This window comes from Sander lucioperca, chromosome 5, assembly GCF_008315115.2.
Source record: "Sander lucioperca isolate FBNREF2018 chromosome 5, SLUC_FBN_1.2, whole genome shotgun sequence".
NCBI lineage: Eukaryota > Metazoa > Chordata > Actinopteri > Perciformes > Percidae > Sander > Sander lucioperca.
Window position 1 is genome coordinate 27,965,007 of NC_050177.1, and position 17,511 is coordinate 27,982,517.

Sequence of the window (17,511 nt, forward strand, 5' to 3'; positions counted from 1 at the left end):
GTCAGAGTTTCTGGTTCTCCAGGATTCTTTCTGTCCTCTTCCTCCTCCTGACCAAGCTGCCTTGTTAAATGATGAAACACAGTGATGCCCCTTTGGCTCCCAGCCCTCAATGTGCTGTCTGTAATGTGGAGTTCTCTGCTGAGGTTCTCTGTTAAAGTCCAGAGAACAGAGAAAAGAGAGTCTGTCTGTTTTCTCTCCACGTTATCTGCTCAGCCAGCAGCTGGAACTTCACACTGTGCTATTAGTACTTTTACTGCAGTAACATGTCTGAATACTGTAGAAAATTCAGGGAAAAATACTGGCCCAAAGGCAAGAGGAAGATCTGACTCCAGTTTAACTAGACACTCTAATTCTTGTGTTCTGGTTGATGAGACTAATGAATCCAGAACTCAGGAATCCAAACTGAGACGATAGATTAAAGTCAATAACATTTAGTGATGTCCAGCATTTAAGGTTACAAAGCTCAATTGTGGGTACACAAGAACAGATCCTAATAATCCTACATAGTTTTCTCTCCACGTTAGTTATCTGGGCATTAGGGCTCAACGATGGGTTAGGGTTAGAATCTAATTGTGAATTTTCTGCCCGATATTGTGATTTAGATTTGCGAGAAGTTGAGTTAAAGTTGAATATTGAGTGTGTAACAGATAAAAGATATCATGGAGCATTATAACATCAGACACACTGTCAAAATGACTCTATATTCTTATGCAAGGATGAGAACATAGATATGAACTGGCAGCAATAAGTGTTTTTCTTTTAATAAACGTGAAAACATTCAACAGTCCAACATGACTATGAGCTGTAAGAGTCTTGTAATCTGCCAATAGAGACATAAGAAATGTGAAAAAGGGTCTCAACTGTTCCACGTTGTCTTTTGCACCAAATTGTAACTATTTAGACACTAAAAAAGTTAATCTGAGACCCTTTAGGTGTCTGTAGTGTACAGTGAGGCCAGTTTTTTGTCATCTTAACTGCTGTTTAAGATCTATTTTGTAAACATTGTGTCATAATTTATTCATGTCACCTTTTGAAAAATGTGTAGCCATCTTAAATTGTTGTGCTAGGAATTAGAATTGTATTCATGAGTCTGTTAGTCTGAAACAACTATGTGCATTCATTAGAAAGACAAACAGTGAGGTCATTACTTTGTCATCTTAATTGCCCAAACTGAATAGTATTTCAATGTATGTTTATTTTTCCCAAATCACATGACCTCTGACCATGTGACATGATGAAAACAGATAAGGGTCATGGGTCACTGCAATCAAATACACCTGAGGAAGGCCAACGTGTGGCCCAGATGTTGTGGGCCTTCTTTACACTATTGAAGGATTTTTCCGGAGCTTTAAGCTGTTGTGCAGACTTCACCTTCTTTGAACTAGTTTGTGTCTACAGTCTTTAAATCTTTCAGTCAGTAATGGAGCATCAACACAGCAGTCACTGACAACAACAACCACAGTTACACAGAGAGAAGAAACAAAGCTCTTATTGTGAAAATCTGCTTCCTGTCAGGTGGAGCTGTGACTCATCAGGAAACAACTCACCTGAGTTGTTCTACGTCGACATTTTGGACTGTGTGAAGAAACTGTAAGTATCTGTTTGGTACTTTAACACCACGTTAGTCTTTGGTCTCTTCAGGGTTAGTTTCTGGCTCTGTAATGTTAAATATAATGTTTCTACTTCTCTTCTTATCTCCTGAGAAAGTGTTCAGGACTCTTGTGTTGAAGATAAATCTCCATGTTGTAACATGAACTACTACAGAGGAGGTTTTAAATCCTTTGCCAGGTGTTTCTACGTCTGTCTGTCCCAACCGTGAGGCTGCAGTCAGAAAACTTTACAGCTGTGTAGTTGAGATCTAAATGAAGGCTGAGTTTGAAGATGGGGGGGGTCGGAGCCTTTCTCCTGCTGTCAGAAAACACACCGTCGTCTCCACCAGCGTAAAGTCAGACACAACAGGACTCTACTGTTTCCTCTGGGACCTTTCAGAATAAAATGTAGTGACCTAAATGCCTCTGTTACTGTTGTAGTGATGTGTGGAGGAGGATGCACAGGACAGAAAGGTGAGACTGATTGTTATTAATGGAGTCTTGTCTCCATTAGAGGACAGAAAGATGACATCAGTCCTGGAGTCTTGTCTCCATTAGAGGACAGAAAGATGACATTAGTCCTGGAGTCTTTCCAACAGCCTCTTTCTGACCAAGTAGTTCCAGGAACGTAGTTATAGGAACAGTCCACTTCAAAACAGATCTACTAACTACTCTCCCCCAAAACTGTTTTTTACATTAGCATTCCCACTGGCCCAGTGTCCATAGGGACTATAGGAGGGGTAAGGGAGGGACGCAACCACGGCAACGGTCTTTATAGCGTTGAAATCAGACAACAATTACAGTGGCCTCTCTCCTGCCTCTGCCTGCTGCACTGTGTGTGTGTGTGTGTGTGTGTGTGACCGTGTGTGTGTGTGTGTGTGTGTGTGTGTGTGTGTGTTTGTGTGTGTGTGTGTGTGTGTGTGTGTGTGTGATTGTGTGTGTGTGTGATTGTGTGTGTGTGAGACTGTGTGTGTGTGTGTGTGTGTGTGTGTGTGTGTGTGTGTGTGTGTGTATGTGTGTGTGTTTGTGTCTGAAGGCTGAGGCAGGGTGAGTGGTAATCCAACATTTATTATGTTACTGTTAGCTTTCAGCACTGACTTCATGTAGGGCCTGATGGAATCTGTCTTATAGCTTTTTAATTTCTCAATTTCACGATTCCCTCCATGACAACTGACTGAGTGCTGGCTGGTTTTATATCCTACTGTATACTCTGTGTGTGTGGTACTTCCTGATCGTTGCTTCCTGTTTTTGACTCCTGAACAAACTTGATTTCTTTTAAATGTTGTGAGCTCACAGTCAGTGTTCCTGTTTTACCTCTCAGACTGACTTCAGATCAGAAGATGAGTGGTTTGGAGGAAGAGGAGGACGGAGCAGAGTCTGTAGTATCTGGCTGTCTGTCTATGAAGAGTGACCGGTCCAGAGGTTATCCTCCTCTATTCTTCAGTAATGAACCTGGACCCTCAGACACAAAGTAAGACCACTGATACTAACTCATTTTATGAATCAGTTGCCAATGCCACGTTATTGTTGTTACACATTCACACATTTGTTCCATCTTCCTCTTTGTATCTGTGACAGCTGTCAGTGACCCAGAAAAACTCTCTAATCTAATCTAAGGGGACTAATACAAACTTTAAATGTTACGGGCAGCTCTCTCTCTGTCCTGCTTGGGATGTCCTTTTTCCTGTGTGTCTGTGTGTGTTTGTGTTTTGTCTGTGTTTGTTTCTGTTTGGAGTGCTGGAGGCGTGGTCTGGAGAGATCTAGGTCAAGGGGCGTGACCGCTTCAACCCTGCTCAGCCGATCTTCGCAGCTGCAGCTTATCATCCAGAATCAACCAGCAATATTTAACCCGGGCTGATCTTCCTGTCGGCGCCAGTTCGTTAACTACAGCCCATGTGTTTCCGCTCCGTCCTGCTGCAATCTCCACGGCGTCTGCATGCTCCCAGCCTCACCTGCCAGCCTCAGTCTGCGCTTCAGGAAACCCACCTGTGATCTCACCTCAGCCTGTCTCCCCTCGTGTCCTGTAACTGCCTGGACTCCTCCTCGTCGGCTCGCCTCCACCTTGGACCAGCCAGGAGTTTCCCGGCCCTGTGACTATCAACTGTATTACTCTGAGTACACATTGCTTTATTAAACCTTTTAAAACTGCTCTACAGTGTCTGTGTGATATCTCTGCGTTCTGGGTCAGAACTAGCCCATAACATTAAATCCTCCTAATTATTGACAGTAGCAGCAGTTTGTGTGTTTAGAGCTTCATAAAGGGCTAAAAAAAGAGCATTTATCAAAGATTGAAGCAATATGAATAAAAACCTGTTGGTGTTTGCAGAGTTCAGGACAACAGACAGAGAGCAGAGTCTGTAGTATCTGGCTGTCTGTCTATGAAGAGTGACTGGTCCAATGATCCTCCTCTAAACTTCAGTAATGAACCTGGACCCTCAGACACAAAGTAAGAGACTGTTTTACTGTCAGCTGACCTGATGAAGATGAAGACTAAATGTTCTGCTAAAAGATTAATATTCATGATGCAGAACTATTAGTTCAGATACTGTTTCTAACTCAGATGGATCTTTTCTGGCTTTTAAAGCCGAATGTTGAAGTTACTGTAAAGAGTTTTTTTTAACTATTTAAGATCTGAAAAAATTTATTTATTTTCTCTAAATAAAAAACTGCCTCTATCATTTTAGTGATGAAGAAATGTTTTCACAGAGAGAGGAAGAGGAGTGATGTTTGTGAGGAGGAGCAGCCATCCAGATCCAGAACCAGAGCTGGACTGAAGACAGCCAATCAGAGCAGCTCTGAACAAAGTAAGTCTGTCCATCTGTCTGCTGATGTCTTCATGTCTGAACACACCGCTGGTTGTTGTAATACTGAGACATGTGTTGAGTCAGACAGCACAGACTAGGGCTGCACAACATATCCTTTTTTATTGTTGATTAGCGTTAACTAATGCAATATACACATCAAGAAAGACACGCAGATTTTTTTGTGTTAATTACAATGATAATTTAAGTAACTTCAAAATTAAACTGTCATTCTTTTTTTGTCTTTTATATTAATTTCAATTGAATAATTGAAATTAATAAAAGAAAGTTAGAAATCATTTCCTTTCATTTGTTTTTAACTCAACAAGCGTTGTTGTGTTGTATTTTAGCAGAATCCTGAAAGCAGCAGAACTGAGAACACTTCATGTTTGTGTGATTATGTATCGTATATATATCAATATTCAACAAAGTTATAGCCTAACACGTATTTTCCTTATATATTATGCTGCACTAGCGAAGACATTTAACATAAATATTGTTACAGTTTACGTCCATCTGAAATTTAACTGGATTGTTTTCATATGGTAATAAAAATAATCATCGGATTGTCAACTTTTCTCTTTCTTGTTCTGTCTCTCAGCTTTGTCCTTTTTTTAGTGAATGTTGGTCGTCAGAAACATAAGATCAGGCTGAAGGGGACATTTGAACGTGTGACTGAAGGAGCTGAAACAGGAAGTAGAACCCTCCTCAACAGGATCTACACTGTCCTCTACCTCATAGAGGGACAGAGTGAAGAGGTTAATACCCAACATGAGGTGAGGCAGCTCGAGACAGCTTCCAAGAAGAAGACCCTCCATGACTCTCCAATCAAGTGCTGTGACATCTTTAAAGCCTTACCTGACCAACAGAAACACATCAGAGTCGTTCTGACGAGTGGCGTCGCTGGCGTTGGAAAAACCTTCTCAGTGCAGAAGTTCTGTCTGGACTGGGCCGAGGGTTTGGAAAACCAAGAAATCAGTCTGGTGATTCCTCTTTCCTTCAGGGAGCTGAACTTGATCAAAGATGAGCAGTACAGTCTTCTGGAGCTGCTCCGTGTTTTCCATCCAACATTACAGGAGGTTCCAGCAGAGCTGAAGGAGGAGTACTTCAGGAAGAGAGTCAGTGATGAAGAGCTCTCCAGCAGAATCATCTCCCACATCAAGACCTCCAGGAGCCTCCACATCATGTGTCTGATCCCAGTCTTCTGCTGGATCACTGCTACAGTTCTGGACCACATGTTGACTGCAGACCAGAGAGGAGAGCTGCCCAAGACCCTGACGGACATGTACTCACACTTCCTGCTGGTTCAGACAAAGAGGAAGAAGCTCAAGTATGCTGAGGGACATGAGACGAGTCCACAGGAGCTGATGGAGGCTGACAGGGAAGTTCTTCTGAAGCTGGGGAGGCTGGCGTTTGAACAGCTGAAGAAAGGAAACATCATGTTCTACCAAGAAGACCTGGAGCGCTGTGGTCTGGATGTCACAGAGGCCTCGCTGTACTCAGGAGTTTGTTCAGAGATCTTCAAAAGGGAGAGCGTGATCTTCCAGAAAACAGTCTACTGCTTCGTTCATCTGAGCGTTCAGGAGTTTCTGGCTGCAGTCTACCTGTTCCACTGTTACACCAACAGGAACACACAGGTACTGAAGAATCAGAATCAGAATCAGAAAGGGCTTTATTGCCAAGTACGTTGCACATATGAGGAATTTGTTCTGGTGTTGTTGGAGCATGTCACACATACAGATATAAGAAGGATAAAAAGATATAAACAATATAAGTATAAACATATACACACAGTACTTATTAATAACGATAAAATAAATTTAAATAAATAGTAAAATAAGTTAAACAGTAGTGAAAAGGAATGCTACAGCAGAGTAGGTACAGTGGCATGAGGAGCCAGAGGAGAAGTGTGGAGAGAGTCAGGATGGATTCCGGGCCTTGTTTAGAAGGCTAGTGGCGGAGGGGAAAAAACTGTTTATGTGGCGTGAGGTTTTGGTCCTGATGGACCTCAGCCTCCTGCCAGAGGGGAGTGGCTCAAAGAGCTTGTGTCCGGGGTGGGAGGGGTCAGCCACAATCTTTCCAGCACGATTCAGAGTCCTGGTGGCGTATAGGTCCTGGAGCGGCGGCAGATTGCAGCCAATCACCTTCTCAGCTGACCGAATGACACGCTGCAGCCTGCCCTTGTCCTTGGCAGTGGCAGCAGCGTACCAGATGGTGATGGAGGATGTGAGGATGGACTCAATGATGGCTGTGTAGAAGTGCACCATCATTGTCTTTGGCAGGTAGAATTTCTTCAGCTGCCGCAGGAAGTACATCCTCTGTTGTGCTTTCTTGACGAGGGAGCTGATGTGCTGATGTCCTGGGAGAAGACTGGGATGATGATGATGATGATTATGGTGATTGGGACAATGATCATTACTCATCCCTGGATGTCTTCCTGAAGAAAGTCATGAAGAAATCCCTGGAAAGTAAAAATGGCCACCTGGACCTGTTTGTCCGCTTCCTTCATGGCCTCTCTCTGGAGTCCAACCAGAGACTCTTAGGAGGCCTGCTGAGTCAGACAGACAACAGTCCACAAATCATCCAGAGAGTCATCAACAACCTGAAGGAGATGAACAGTAAAAATATCTCTCCTGACAGAAGCATCAACGTCTTCCACTGTCTGACAGAGATGAACGACCACTCAGTCCATCAGGAGATCCAAGAGTTCCTGAAGTCAGAGAACAGATCAGAGAAGGAACTCTCTGAGATCCACTGCTCAGCTCTGCTCAGCTCTGGCATACATGCTGCAGATGTCAGAGGAGGTTCTGGATGAGTTGGACTTGGAGAAGTACAAAACAACAGAGGAGGGACGACGGAGACTGATTCCAGCTGTGAGGAACTGCAGAAAGGCTCGGTAAGTCCAGATGTGATTATCATTTTAAATCAGTGTGAAGCTGAGACCATCAGTATTAGAGTAAACATACAGACTTTACACACATGAACAATATAAAACTTACACACTATAAAAGATAAACCTGCTTATTGGATATAATTCTACATGTTACTCTGCAAATGTCTTTGTTGTCTCAAACGCTGTGAGAATGAGACGATGATGATCATTGTGTTTGTAGCTAAAGTATCTTCTGTCATCATTTAATCACAACAGACAGCCTTTTTACAGTGTATACAGAGTCAGCAGTGTGTTGCTATAATGTGTCTATTTTATATACAAACAGACATTTATTATCTGTGATCTGCTGAACTAACATCACATGAAGTTTAAGCTTTTTCATAATAACTTTCAGTTAGTTATTTTTATCATATTTTTATGAGCAGATTCTGAACTATTTCATTTTAAGGAAAGCAAATCTACACAAAATGCGCAATCAATTAGTAAGTTGACAGCAAATGTATATACATGGCATTGAGGAAACCTTTATGACAACGTTGGCACGGTAAAATGTCCAGACTAGTGCAACAGTAATTTTCGTTTTTTGTGATATGCGTCGACAATGGTCTCAGGGGAGAGCCAGAGCCCTGAAAATTTTTTTTTTTACTAAAGCAGTAGGCCTATATGAAATCAGATGTATTACTTACCACCATTTAGTTGTTTTGTGTTATTTCAAATATTTATAAAATATCTGGTCATGCCATGAAACAATGCAATTACCCGCTTCAGCTGACAGGGGGGGCAGTGCTCCCCCTGTCCCCCCGCAAACTCCGCGTATGCAGGGCTGGTTTAAATAATAGATTTTTCTGATTTAAATTGATTTTCATTTGAATGATCCAATATTGATAGATCAAATCCAGAATGGGTTTCTGTCTGTATAATATATGAACCTAGAAGACCTAAGGAATCCATTGGTATCAACTATGTCATGCTAGCTGTCGGAAAGTTTAGATAACGCTCCAAAGTTACATTACAAGAAAGGGAGTTTTTCCTCGCCACAGTCACACTGAATACTTGCTCTTGGGGGAATTACTGGAATTGTTGTGTCCTTGTATATTATATACAGGGCATGAAGTTAACTTTTTTGACCAGCAGCCACTTTGGCAGGTGGATTTTTAAATCCACTTGCCAGTGCCAGTGACTTTTTACCAGCCAGTTTTTTTTTTTGACTCATAAAGGTGAAAAACAGGACTTGCTGTGTCTCTATGATCCTATCATGTCCTATTGATGGTAGCCTACTCATGGACATTGCGCCGTCATCATGTGCTGTAGTAGGGGGTCCCGCCTTGATAATCCTGCATAGGGGCCCGGTTTTGGCTCGTTACGCCACTGCATATAAGAGATGAGATGACTGACAAAATCAGGAGTAGCCTACGCCACCACAACAACAACAAAACACTGGTGAATGTGGACCATAACACATGAGTTGTTGCAAAAAAGTTGCAACTTTTTTGTATAGTTCTTAAAAATAAAGAAATAAATAAAAAGGAAACTTGTTTTGGGGAGAATAATAATTAGTTCTATTAATTAATTACTCTGGGCTGAGATTTTCTAGAAACCTTACCAAAAAGGGTCAGGATGATGATGTTGGTATAATATGAAAACGGCTGGTGGATTTAAGACAAAAAATAATAATAAAAAAAAAATAATAATTTGCACACATTAGCGCCGTGTTTTTTATTGAATGTGTGTATTTATCTCCTGATATACTGAGACATCAGCTGATCACACAGTCAGCTGCTGGGACGACCTCCAGGTTCATTCTGCCAGTGAAGGAGAGCTCAGCAGGTTCACCTCAGTGGTGGGATTTTATCTTCCTCAAGCTCAGAGAAGAAGTGAGTTGTAGTTATACTATAAATACAAGTCTGCAGTCTTAATTTTCAAAATCCAGAATAGATCTCTGTCTGTATGGCATGGCCATTTTTGAAAGGGGTCCCGTGACCTCTCACCTCAACATATCTGAATCTAACATCAGACCCTTGTGAATTTGCTTTTTGATCAAATGTGATAGTCTGTTTTTTAAGGATAAAAGTTTCAGATTTGATTATTCTTTAAATGTTGTTTATTATCTGTCAACACAGGATTATTAGCTGTGCACTCTCTGAGACTGACTGTGAAGTTGTGGCCTCAGCTCTGAAGTCCAACCCCTCCCATCTGAGAGAGCTGGACCTGAGTTACAACCTGAAAGATTCAGCAGTGGAGTGTCTGTGTGCTGGACTGCAGAGGCCAAACTGTAGACTGGAGACTCTGAGGTCAGTTCATTAATTCGCTGTTGGAACAAATTCCGAAAGTCAAATATAATTTGAATAGTAAAAAAATCAATTATATTTTAATGCTGAAATTACTATTCAAATGTGTTTCTTTATAAATATGTTGGCTAATGTTTTTAACGATTTTTGCCTTGGCCTACCCGCATGCTTTTTTTGTCACGTTTGACGAACAATCAGTAATGTTTTTAGGACTAGGTGAATCAATCCCCTGTTTAGACCCTGAGGTATGAGTGGTGACGATGCATCCATCAGAGTGGTTTCCTCACTGTGGTGGTGACAGTTCTGGTTGAGTGGAATGAGAATGGGGTTTTTTAGCTTCATTGGGGTCATCAGGTGGTCACCCTCCTTCACTGGTGTTTCAATGATAGGCCCACGACACCTCCAGACGGCTCATCAGCAGCAACTGGCGTCCCAGGCGTGCCACCCCTCTGCTTTCAACCCTTACGTGCCGCAGGTGTTATTAGGGGTCCAGGTGGAGTCACCCCTTTTCACCCATAGCCATCGACTCGCTTCTTCTGCTGCACATGAGAGGGCTTTGATGGTTTGGCGTAGGGTTTGGCCTCAGACTCCCAATTCCTTAAGCAGCCTGATGGTTGACTTGCCCATGAAGAAACTTCAGTCATGCTTACGATCCTCGGCACCAGCGCCTCGGTCCTAGCTGCATCACTGTTGTGCCGATAATGACGTTAAATCAAACTCTCGTCTAATATTGCTTAATTCAGTTACGATTAATTATCATGTTTCCAACTTGACTTGTTTAGAGTAGATATTTAAACATGTTGAGAAGGGATTTCATAAACTGTATCACCAAAAGTCCAGACTCAACATATAAACACAATCGTTATTTGTCTTCTTTGAATATTTTCAAATCATTTTGTTCTTATTTATGTCGTAAAGCACGAAGTATGAACTATGGCTGAAATTGAGAACCTTAATTCTTTGTGGTTACCGTATGAGTAAATATGACCGGTTGTTGTGGGTTTGTTTTGGTTTCTTTGGTAATTCCATTCATTTTGACTTCATGTGATGCAGCATCCTGTCATACTGCGTGAAAGTGATGGCTTCAGTCAGCGTGTGTTCATGTCTCTGCAGTAGTGTATTAGGTGTCTCTAGGTGTTGAGTCTTGTGTTAAATCATGTTATTCCACACGATAATGTCCTAGTGTCATGGTGAGGTTATTCAAAGGTGATTTAATTGCTGTAGGATAGCACTTGTCAAGTTATGTATGGTTCACACTTCAGCTCTTTGCCCAAACTTGAAAAAAGCCTCTTCAATTACTGAAGGACGCAAGGGACAACTCCGATTTCTTCTGACTTCTCTTTTATTTCATTCGTTTAGTTTGTTGCAGATGGATTTTAATTTGTATGTACAAGCAGCAGAGGAATTATTAATAGCAGTAGAATATTGTAGTAGCAGTAGAAGATTGTAGTTAGTTAGTAGTAGTAGTAGTAGTAGTAGTAGTAGTAGTAGTAGTAGTAGTAGTAGTAGAATGTAGCTAGCAGTAGTAGTAGAAGATTGTAGTTAGTAGTAGTAGTAGTAAGTTAGGTTGATAACCTTTAAAGGCAAAAACACAAAAAGAAATATTCATCAATTTAAGGACATTTTCAAATTTCATTGTAGTCATTGTAACCACATCATAAATAGCAATTTGATTTAACTAAGTCTGAGGATTAACTTCTCCCAGCAAAATCAAACAGACATAGATAGCCTCAAGTTTCACCGACAATATGGTAATAATATATTACTAATAATATATTAGTAAATTCCAGCACTACATGTGATGAGGATGAAGCTGTGTGTGTGAGAGTGATGTAATGCCCCCCCCTCCTCCTTTCAGGGTGGAGCCTGCTGGAGTCAGATGGTTGACACCAGGTCTGAGGAAGTGTAAGTCTGTTTTTAATTTCATTCATCAAACTGTGACATCACTCATCCAACCCTCTGATGTCATCATCAAAGTGCTGATTGGTTAATAAATGCAGCTGTGTTGTGTCTCCTCTCCGTCAGATTCCTGTGAACTCACACTGGACACAAACACAGTGAACAGAAAACTCAAACTGTCTGACAACAACAGGAAGGTGACATTAGTGGAGGAGGAGGATCAGCCATATCCTGATCATCCAGAGAGGTTTGACTCCTGCTATCAGCTGCTGTGTAAAGATGGTCTGACTGGTCGCTGTTACTGGGAGGTTGAGAGGAGAGGAAGGGTTGATATATCAGTGAGTTACAGAGGAATCAGCAGGAGAGGAGACAGTGAAGACTGTGGGTTTGGAGATAATGATCAGTCCTGGAGTCTGGAGTGCTCTGATGATGGTTACTATGTCTATCACAATAACAGAGGAACATCCTTCTCCTCCTCCTCTGTCTCTGGTAGAGTAGCAGTGTATGTGGACTGTCCTGCTGGCTCTCTGTCCTTCTACATAGTCTCCTCTGACTCACTGATCCACCTCCACACCTTCAACACCACATTCACTCAGCCTCTCTATCCTGGGTTCAGGTTCTGGTCTCCTGGTTCCTCAGTGTCTCTGTGTCCTCTGGAGGACTGAGAGTCTCCTCCTGTTTCTCACTGCTGATCAGTTGAGTCTGTACAGGATCACACTTACAGAAATATTTCAGGTTATTGTTATGAACTAATGAATGAACTTTGTATGAAATAATTCAGAATGATTGAACAGATTCCTGGTGAACATTGTAAACTTCTTTAAAGATGGAAGTCATCAAATTGTAGAAATGCGGTTGACTTGTGTCATAGTTTTGACTTCTGTCTCTTTTCACAATAAAAGCATAAAGTTCCTGTGATGTGTTTGAGGTCTTTCTGGCCAGTTTGAAGAAGGAAACATGGAGGACCACACTTATTCAAAATCCTAATTTCAGGAGCAGGAGTCTTCTTTTTCTATGCCCAGAACAAGAAAAAGGAGATTGAAAAGAGAAAGAGACGTCTTTTTCTACATTACATTACATGTCATTTAGCTGGAGCTTTTATCCAAAGAGACTTACCTTTGCTACTATCTGTACACTTACAACGGTGTCATTGCTTCGCTTCACATGTAGGGACCCTAATCATGCTAACGTTAAAGTGTGGTGATATTTCGAGCCTTTTTAGTGGTATAAATAGTGATTAAATTTGAGTGTCCCCATGCCCCCAATACTAGCATTTCAAGCTAACCAGCGGTCCGCGGTAGCCTCGTTAAAGCTCCAACCTCATTGGATTAGCATGAAAACATGTCCCAGAGAGACAGAGTAGGTACACATCAGGTAATAACCCCTGGGTTAGTTTACACCAGAACGGTCCTTTAATACACGCAGACTCAGACATCTCATGCAGTCTTGAGACTGAGGGGAGGAAATTAAAATGAATAACCACACACTCACTGGCTACTTATTTTGAGGATATAGTGGTGTCATAATAAAATACATAATGTGTGTAAAACAGTCAACTATTACAGAACCAGCACAGCCTCAAAAATGTACTGTACTGTCAGATATTGTCCCTGTAAATATATATATCTTTATCTATAGATATAGATATATATATATCTATATATGTATAGATCCCACATGCTGGAACAGACATGACCTGAGACTTTTCGCCTCCTATGATTATATCCTTTTCTATGATTATATTATACCCTTTACAGCAGGGGCGGGGCCCATCCAGACAGCTGAGGATATTACTTCAGATATTGTTCCACCTCTATTAAACAGGAGGCTAAAAATCACAGGACGTGTCTATCCTGATGATACAAGTCAGCGGTCCTGAAATGTGTGTTTCTCTTCTATTATACACATTCTACATCTCAGAGGCGACGTCTTTCCACGAGCTTCCTTCACCTTTCAAAGGAGCAGAGCTCTGAATTAAAATACATTTAAATAATGCCCATATTATTATACTCACGTGGAACACGCACACCTCTCGCATTCAGGTGACCACCAGTAGCTCGTAGCCGGTGTTTGGATGACTTCTGTGAATTTCACTTCCAATACAGTCTAACTCCTCTAGGGCTGCTCCCTCTTAGTCGATTAGTCGACTAATCGCTCGTTTTGGTCTTAGTCAACTTAGATTTCTTTAGTCGATTAGTCATGTTTGATGCTTTTTCCATGCTGAATGACTTATTTCCAAGAACCGTACGAGCACATCTCTGGTAAACACAAGAATTAAAGTGACTCTTTGCAGAGAAACTCAGATTTACAGATCTGTCGATTAAATCAACTAATCGATTAGTCGATACGATTGAATGAGTGTTAGTCGACTAAAAATTTCTTTCATCGAGCACAGCCCTAAACTCCTCATCATTCACAGCTGAATAGAGATCTGTCTTTCTGACAAACAAGAAAAACATCAAGTAATGTTACCTTAAACCTCATATTCTTTCAGAGCGTATGAGAGCAGCAATTCAAAAACAGAAAACTCATGAATTCAGTGTAAATACCTTAGACCGTATTGTTGCATGTGTAACAGGGTTTACATATTATGCCGTTCCACTTCCATTATTGTTATTTAATAGCAGGTCAGAATGATTGGCTCAAGGCGCCCCCTCTCTGCAGTAGTTAAATGCCACTGGCTGTTGTCTATTCATTGCCAGTTATGAGAGACGTGCCCAAGGTGAGTTGCCGAGTGCAGCATGGAGTACAGATATTGTGTATTTATGTCTGCATATTCATTGTATGAACATATGTGCACTGTGATTTATGACCAGATTCATAATAAGAGTTACAAGTGGATTGTTGTACCTTTGTCAAGTGCCAGAATGTTAAAATAGCAGCATAATGCACTTTCTAGCTAGCCTCAGTGCTTACATAACATGTTATTCTTTTGTGTCTCTGTGTGTGTGTGTCTTTGTGTATTTCTGTGTGTCTGTGTGTGTGTGTGTGTGTGTGTGTGTGTGTGTGTGTGTTACCTTGCAGAAGGTGTATTCAGGTGTGTGTCTGTGTGTGTCTGTGTGTGTGTCAACTGACCACTCCAGGTGCTCAGTTGATGTCCAGATAAGGAGTCTGCAGCTCTGTAGCCCCAGGCTCATCACTGTCAGCTGGATCTGGAAGAAGACATGAAAACAAGGCTCATTCATGTTTTAATGAAGGTTCACAAATATCTGTTGATTAGTTCACACATCAGTAACAATATGTGTGTACCACCTGGAGGTAGTATCCACCCAGGGTCCCGTGACAATTAGGGGCCCCTCAAACGCCACCGATCTTGCATCACAGAACGGGGCCCTCACCAAGTGACATATTACAGATTATTAGCTGAAAGAAGCTAATTACTGCATATGATCTCACGTTGTGATAATCCAGCTCTTCTTACTAGACATATATATAATAGAGCCATGTCAGTTATATAGTGTTCTTATCAGACATATATATAATAGAGCCATGTCAGTTATATAGTGTTCTTACCAGACATATATATATAATAGAGCCATGTCAGTTACATAGTGTGGCTCTGATTGAGCTCACTTGGTCTGTTCAGCACCATCTCTGTCCATCAGCTGTCTCTGTCCATCATCAGCTGTCTCTGTCCATCAGCTGTCTCTGTCCGTGGTGCTGAAACATGTTTAATTGACTGGTAAACTGGTTTCTTTGTTCTTCAACACTAACTTGTTAAAATGTGTCTTTTCTTTGTGTTTATTTGACATTTAGTCTTAATATACACATTATAACATTCATCAGATATTTACTGTTTTCATTTAAAATGACTTGGTAGCAGAGGGCCCCATGATGAAGCTCCCCACTGTACTGAGAGTCTAGCTCCCCCCCTGTACTGAGAGACTAGCTCCCCCCCACTGTACTGAGAAACTAGCTCCCCCACTGTACTGAGAGTCTAGCCCCCCCCCCTGACCGGAGCATTGGCATATGGCAGCCAGAGAGCATTTCTATCTGTTTCTCTGTCCTGTTCTTCACATCAGTGAGGCTTTCTTCTCTTGTTCCTACGAAGTGAATCCATTATTATATTATCTATAATATTATATATAACTATGTTATTGTCTGTATGTTATTATATATAACTATGTTATAGTCTGTACTATGTCAGTGAGGCTTTCTCCTCTTGTTCCTACGAAGTGAATCCATGAGGAAGTGACTGGAACTATCATCACCTCTCACGGTGGATTCTCACCGTCCGGCTGCTGCTGCCGGTCTTTGAGACACAGCTGTTGTCTGGTTGTTGGAATCACTCCACGCGGTTCACAACACACGGTTAGTTAGGGTAGTTACCACTCCACATGGTTAGTTAGGGTAGTTACCACTCCACACGGTTAGTTAGGGTAGTTACCACTCCACACGGTTAGTTAGTGTAGTTACTACTCCACACGGTTAGTTAGCGTAGTTACCACTCCACACGGTTAGTTAGCGTAGTTACCACTCCACACGGTTAGTTAGTGTAGTTACTACTCCACACGGTTAGTTAGCGTAGTTACCACTCCACACGGTTAGTTAGGGTAGTTACCTGTAGTTACCACTCCACACAGTTAGTTAGTGTAGTTACCACTCCACACGGTTAGTTAGCGTAGTTACCACTCCACACAGTTAGTTAGGGTAGTTACCATTCCACACAGTTAGCGTAGTTACCACTCCACACGGTTAGTTAGGGTAGTTACCACTCCACACGGTTAGTTAGCGTAGTTACCACTCCACACGGTTAGTTAGGGTAGTTACCACTCCACACGGTTAGTTAGGGTAGTTACCACTCCACACGGTTAGTTAGCGTAGTTACCACTCCACCCAGTGAAATGACGTGTCCTGTGTTTGATCAGCTGTGAGAGAGTGAGGCTATGGGCTGAGCTGTGTTATCTCAGAGCTGTGTGTTTTGGAGAAGAGTTGTCAGGTGAAGAGGAAGAGAGCGTGTCACCGAGGAGAATGGGAGCCATGCCAGTAACACTGTTATACCTCATGATTTAAATACTTTAATCAGCTTAACGTGGCACATTGCAACTGTTATTTTGAAAAGCTGGTTATTTATTAATTATATATTATTATATAAATGTAATATGTAGTGTAGTGTCTAGTTACCCCCCCTCCGTCAGATGGCAGCTCTTACTGTGATGGTTGGGGTCGGCTGGCTGTGAGTTCCTGTTTAGTTTCCACTGTCGGTCTCTGTAGCTAAGTTTAATCGAATTATCTGAAGTTCGGTAAAAAAACTCATGCGAATAAAGCTGTTAGAAGTGTGTTTCCATCCAACGGCTTTAAAGCCAATAAAAACCTGTGCGTAATGACGTCACATGCTGTTTTGCGATCAAATTGGTATATCGAATTGATTTTAGACATTTTAAGGTGTTTCCATTAATTTTCGCACTGAATCGCACAACATTCAAGCTGACGTTTGCGAACAAAGTTTTGCTAGACAAAATGGATCGCGGCATCTACCAACAAATCAATACTGCACCAGTTGTAATAGTGCTTATGTGCCAGCTGATAGCGACATATATATATATATATATCAAGCTATAATAAGAAAACAACGACGCTATCAACACATTGCTGTGATGATGCAGATGTAGTAAATGTCCGACGACAGCGGAGGCGGCCTGTGGTGTGGGAACGACAGCGCTCCAATATAAATGCACCGGGAGATCGTGGTTCAGAGACACTTCACGGAAACCCTTTGGTTGAAGCATTTTCGGATGACCAAGATAACATATGACCTGTTGTATAATTATTTTGGCCCGTCCCTTTCTCCAGATGTCGCAAGCTATCGCCCTCCGGTTCCAACCGAGAAGCGTATCACCATTGCGCTCTACAAACTGGATCCATGCGCAGAGAACAGAGTGGTAGGCGAAATGTTTGGAGTCAGCAAAACCACCGTGCACTGGTGTGTTTACGCTGTGTGCAACGCCATACGAACGAGGATGATGCAAAGGTATATATACCTACCTGGAATGGATGAGGCACCATGATATCTCGCTGCCTAACTCCAGGGCGCACCTTGT

The 17,511-nt window shown here is 41.8% G+C and overlaps 1 protein-coding gene across 1 annotated transcript; it reads left to right on the forward strand.

Annotated features, from left to right (window-relative positions):
• Positions 1–2,942: 2,942 nt before the first annotated feature.
• Positions 2,943–7,205, forward strand: LOC116057035 (NLR family CARD domain-containing protein 3-like). The gene is made up of 5 exons (XM_036001112.1): positions 2,943–3,060; positions 3,916–4,035; positions 4,296–4,393; positions 5,009–6,034; positions 6,760–7,205. The coding sequence occupies exons 1-5, from the start codon at positions 2,990–2,992 to the stop codon at positions 7,203–7,205; spliced, it is 1,761 nt and encodes a 586-aa protein (XP_035857005.1). The 5' UTR covers positions 2,943–2,989.
• The last annotated feature ends 10,306 nt before the right edge of the window (positions 7,206–17,511 follow it).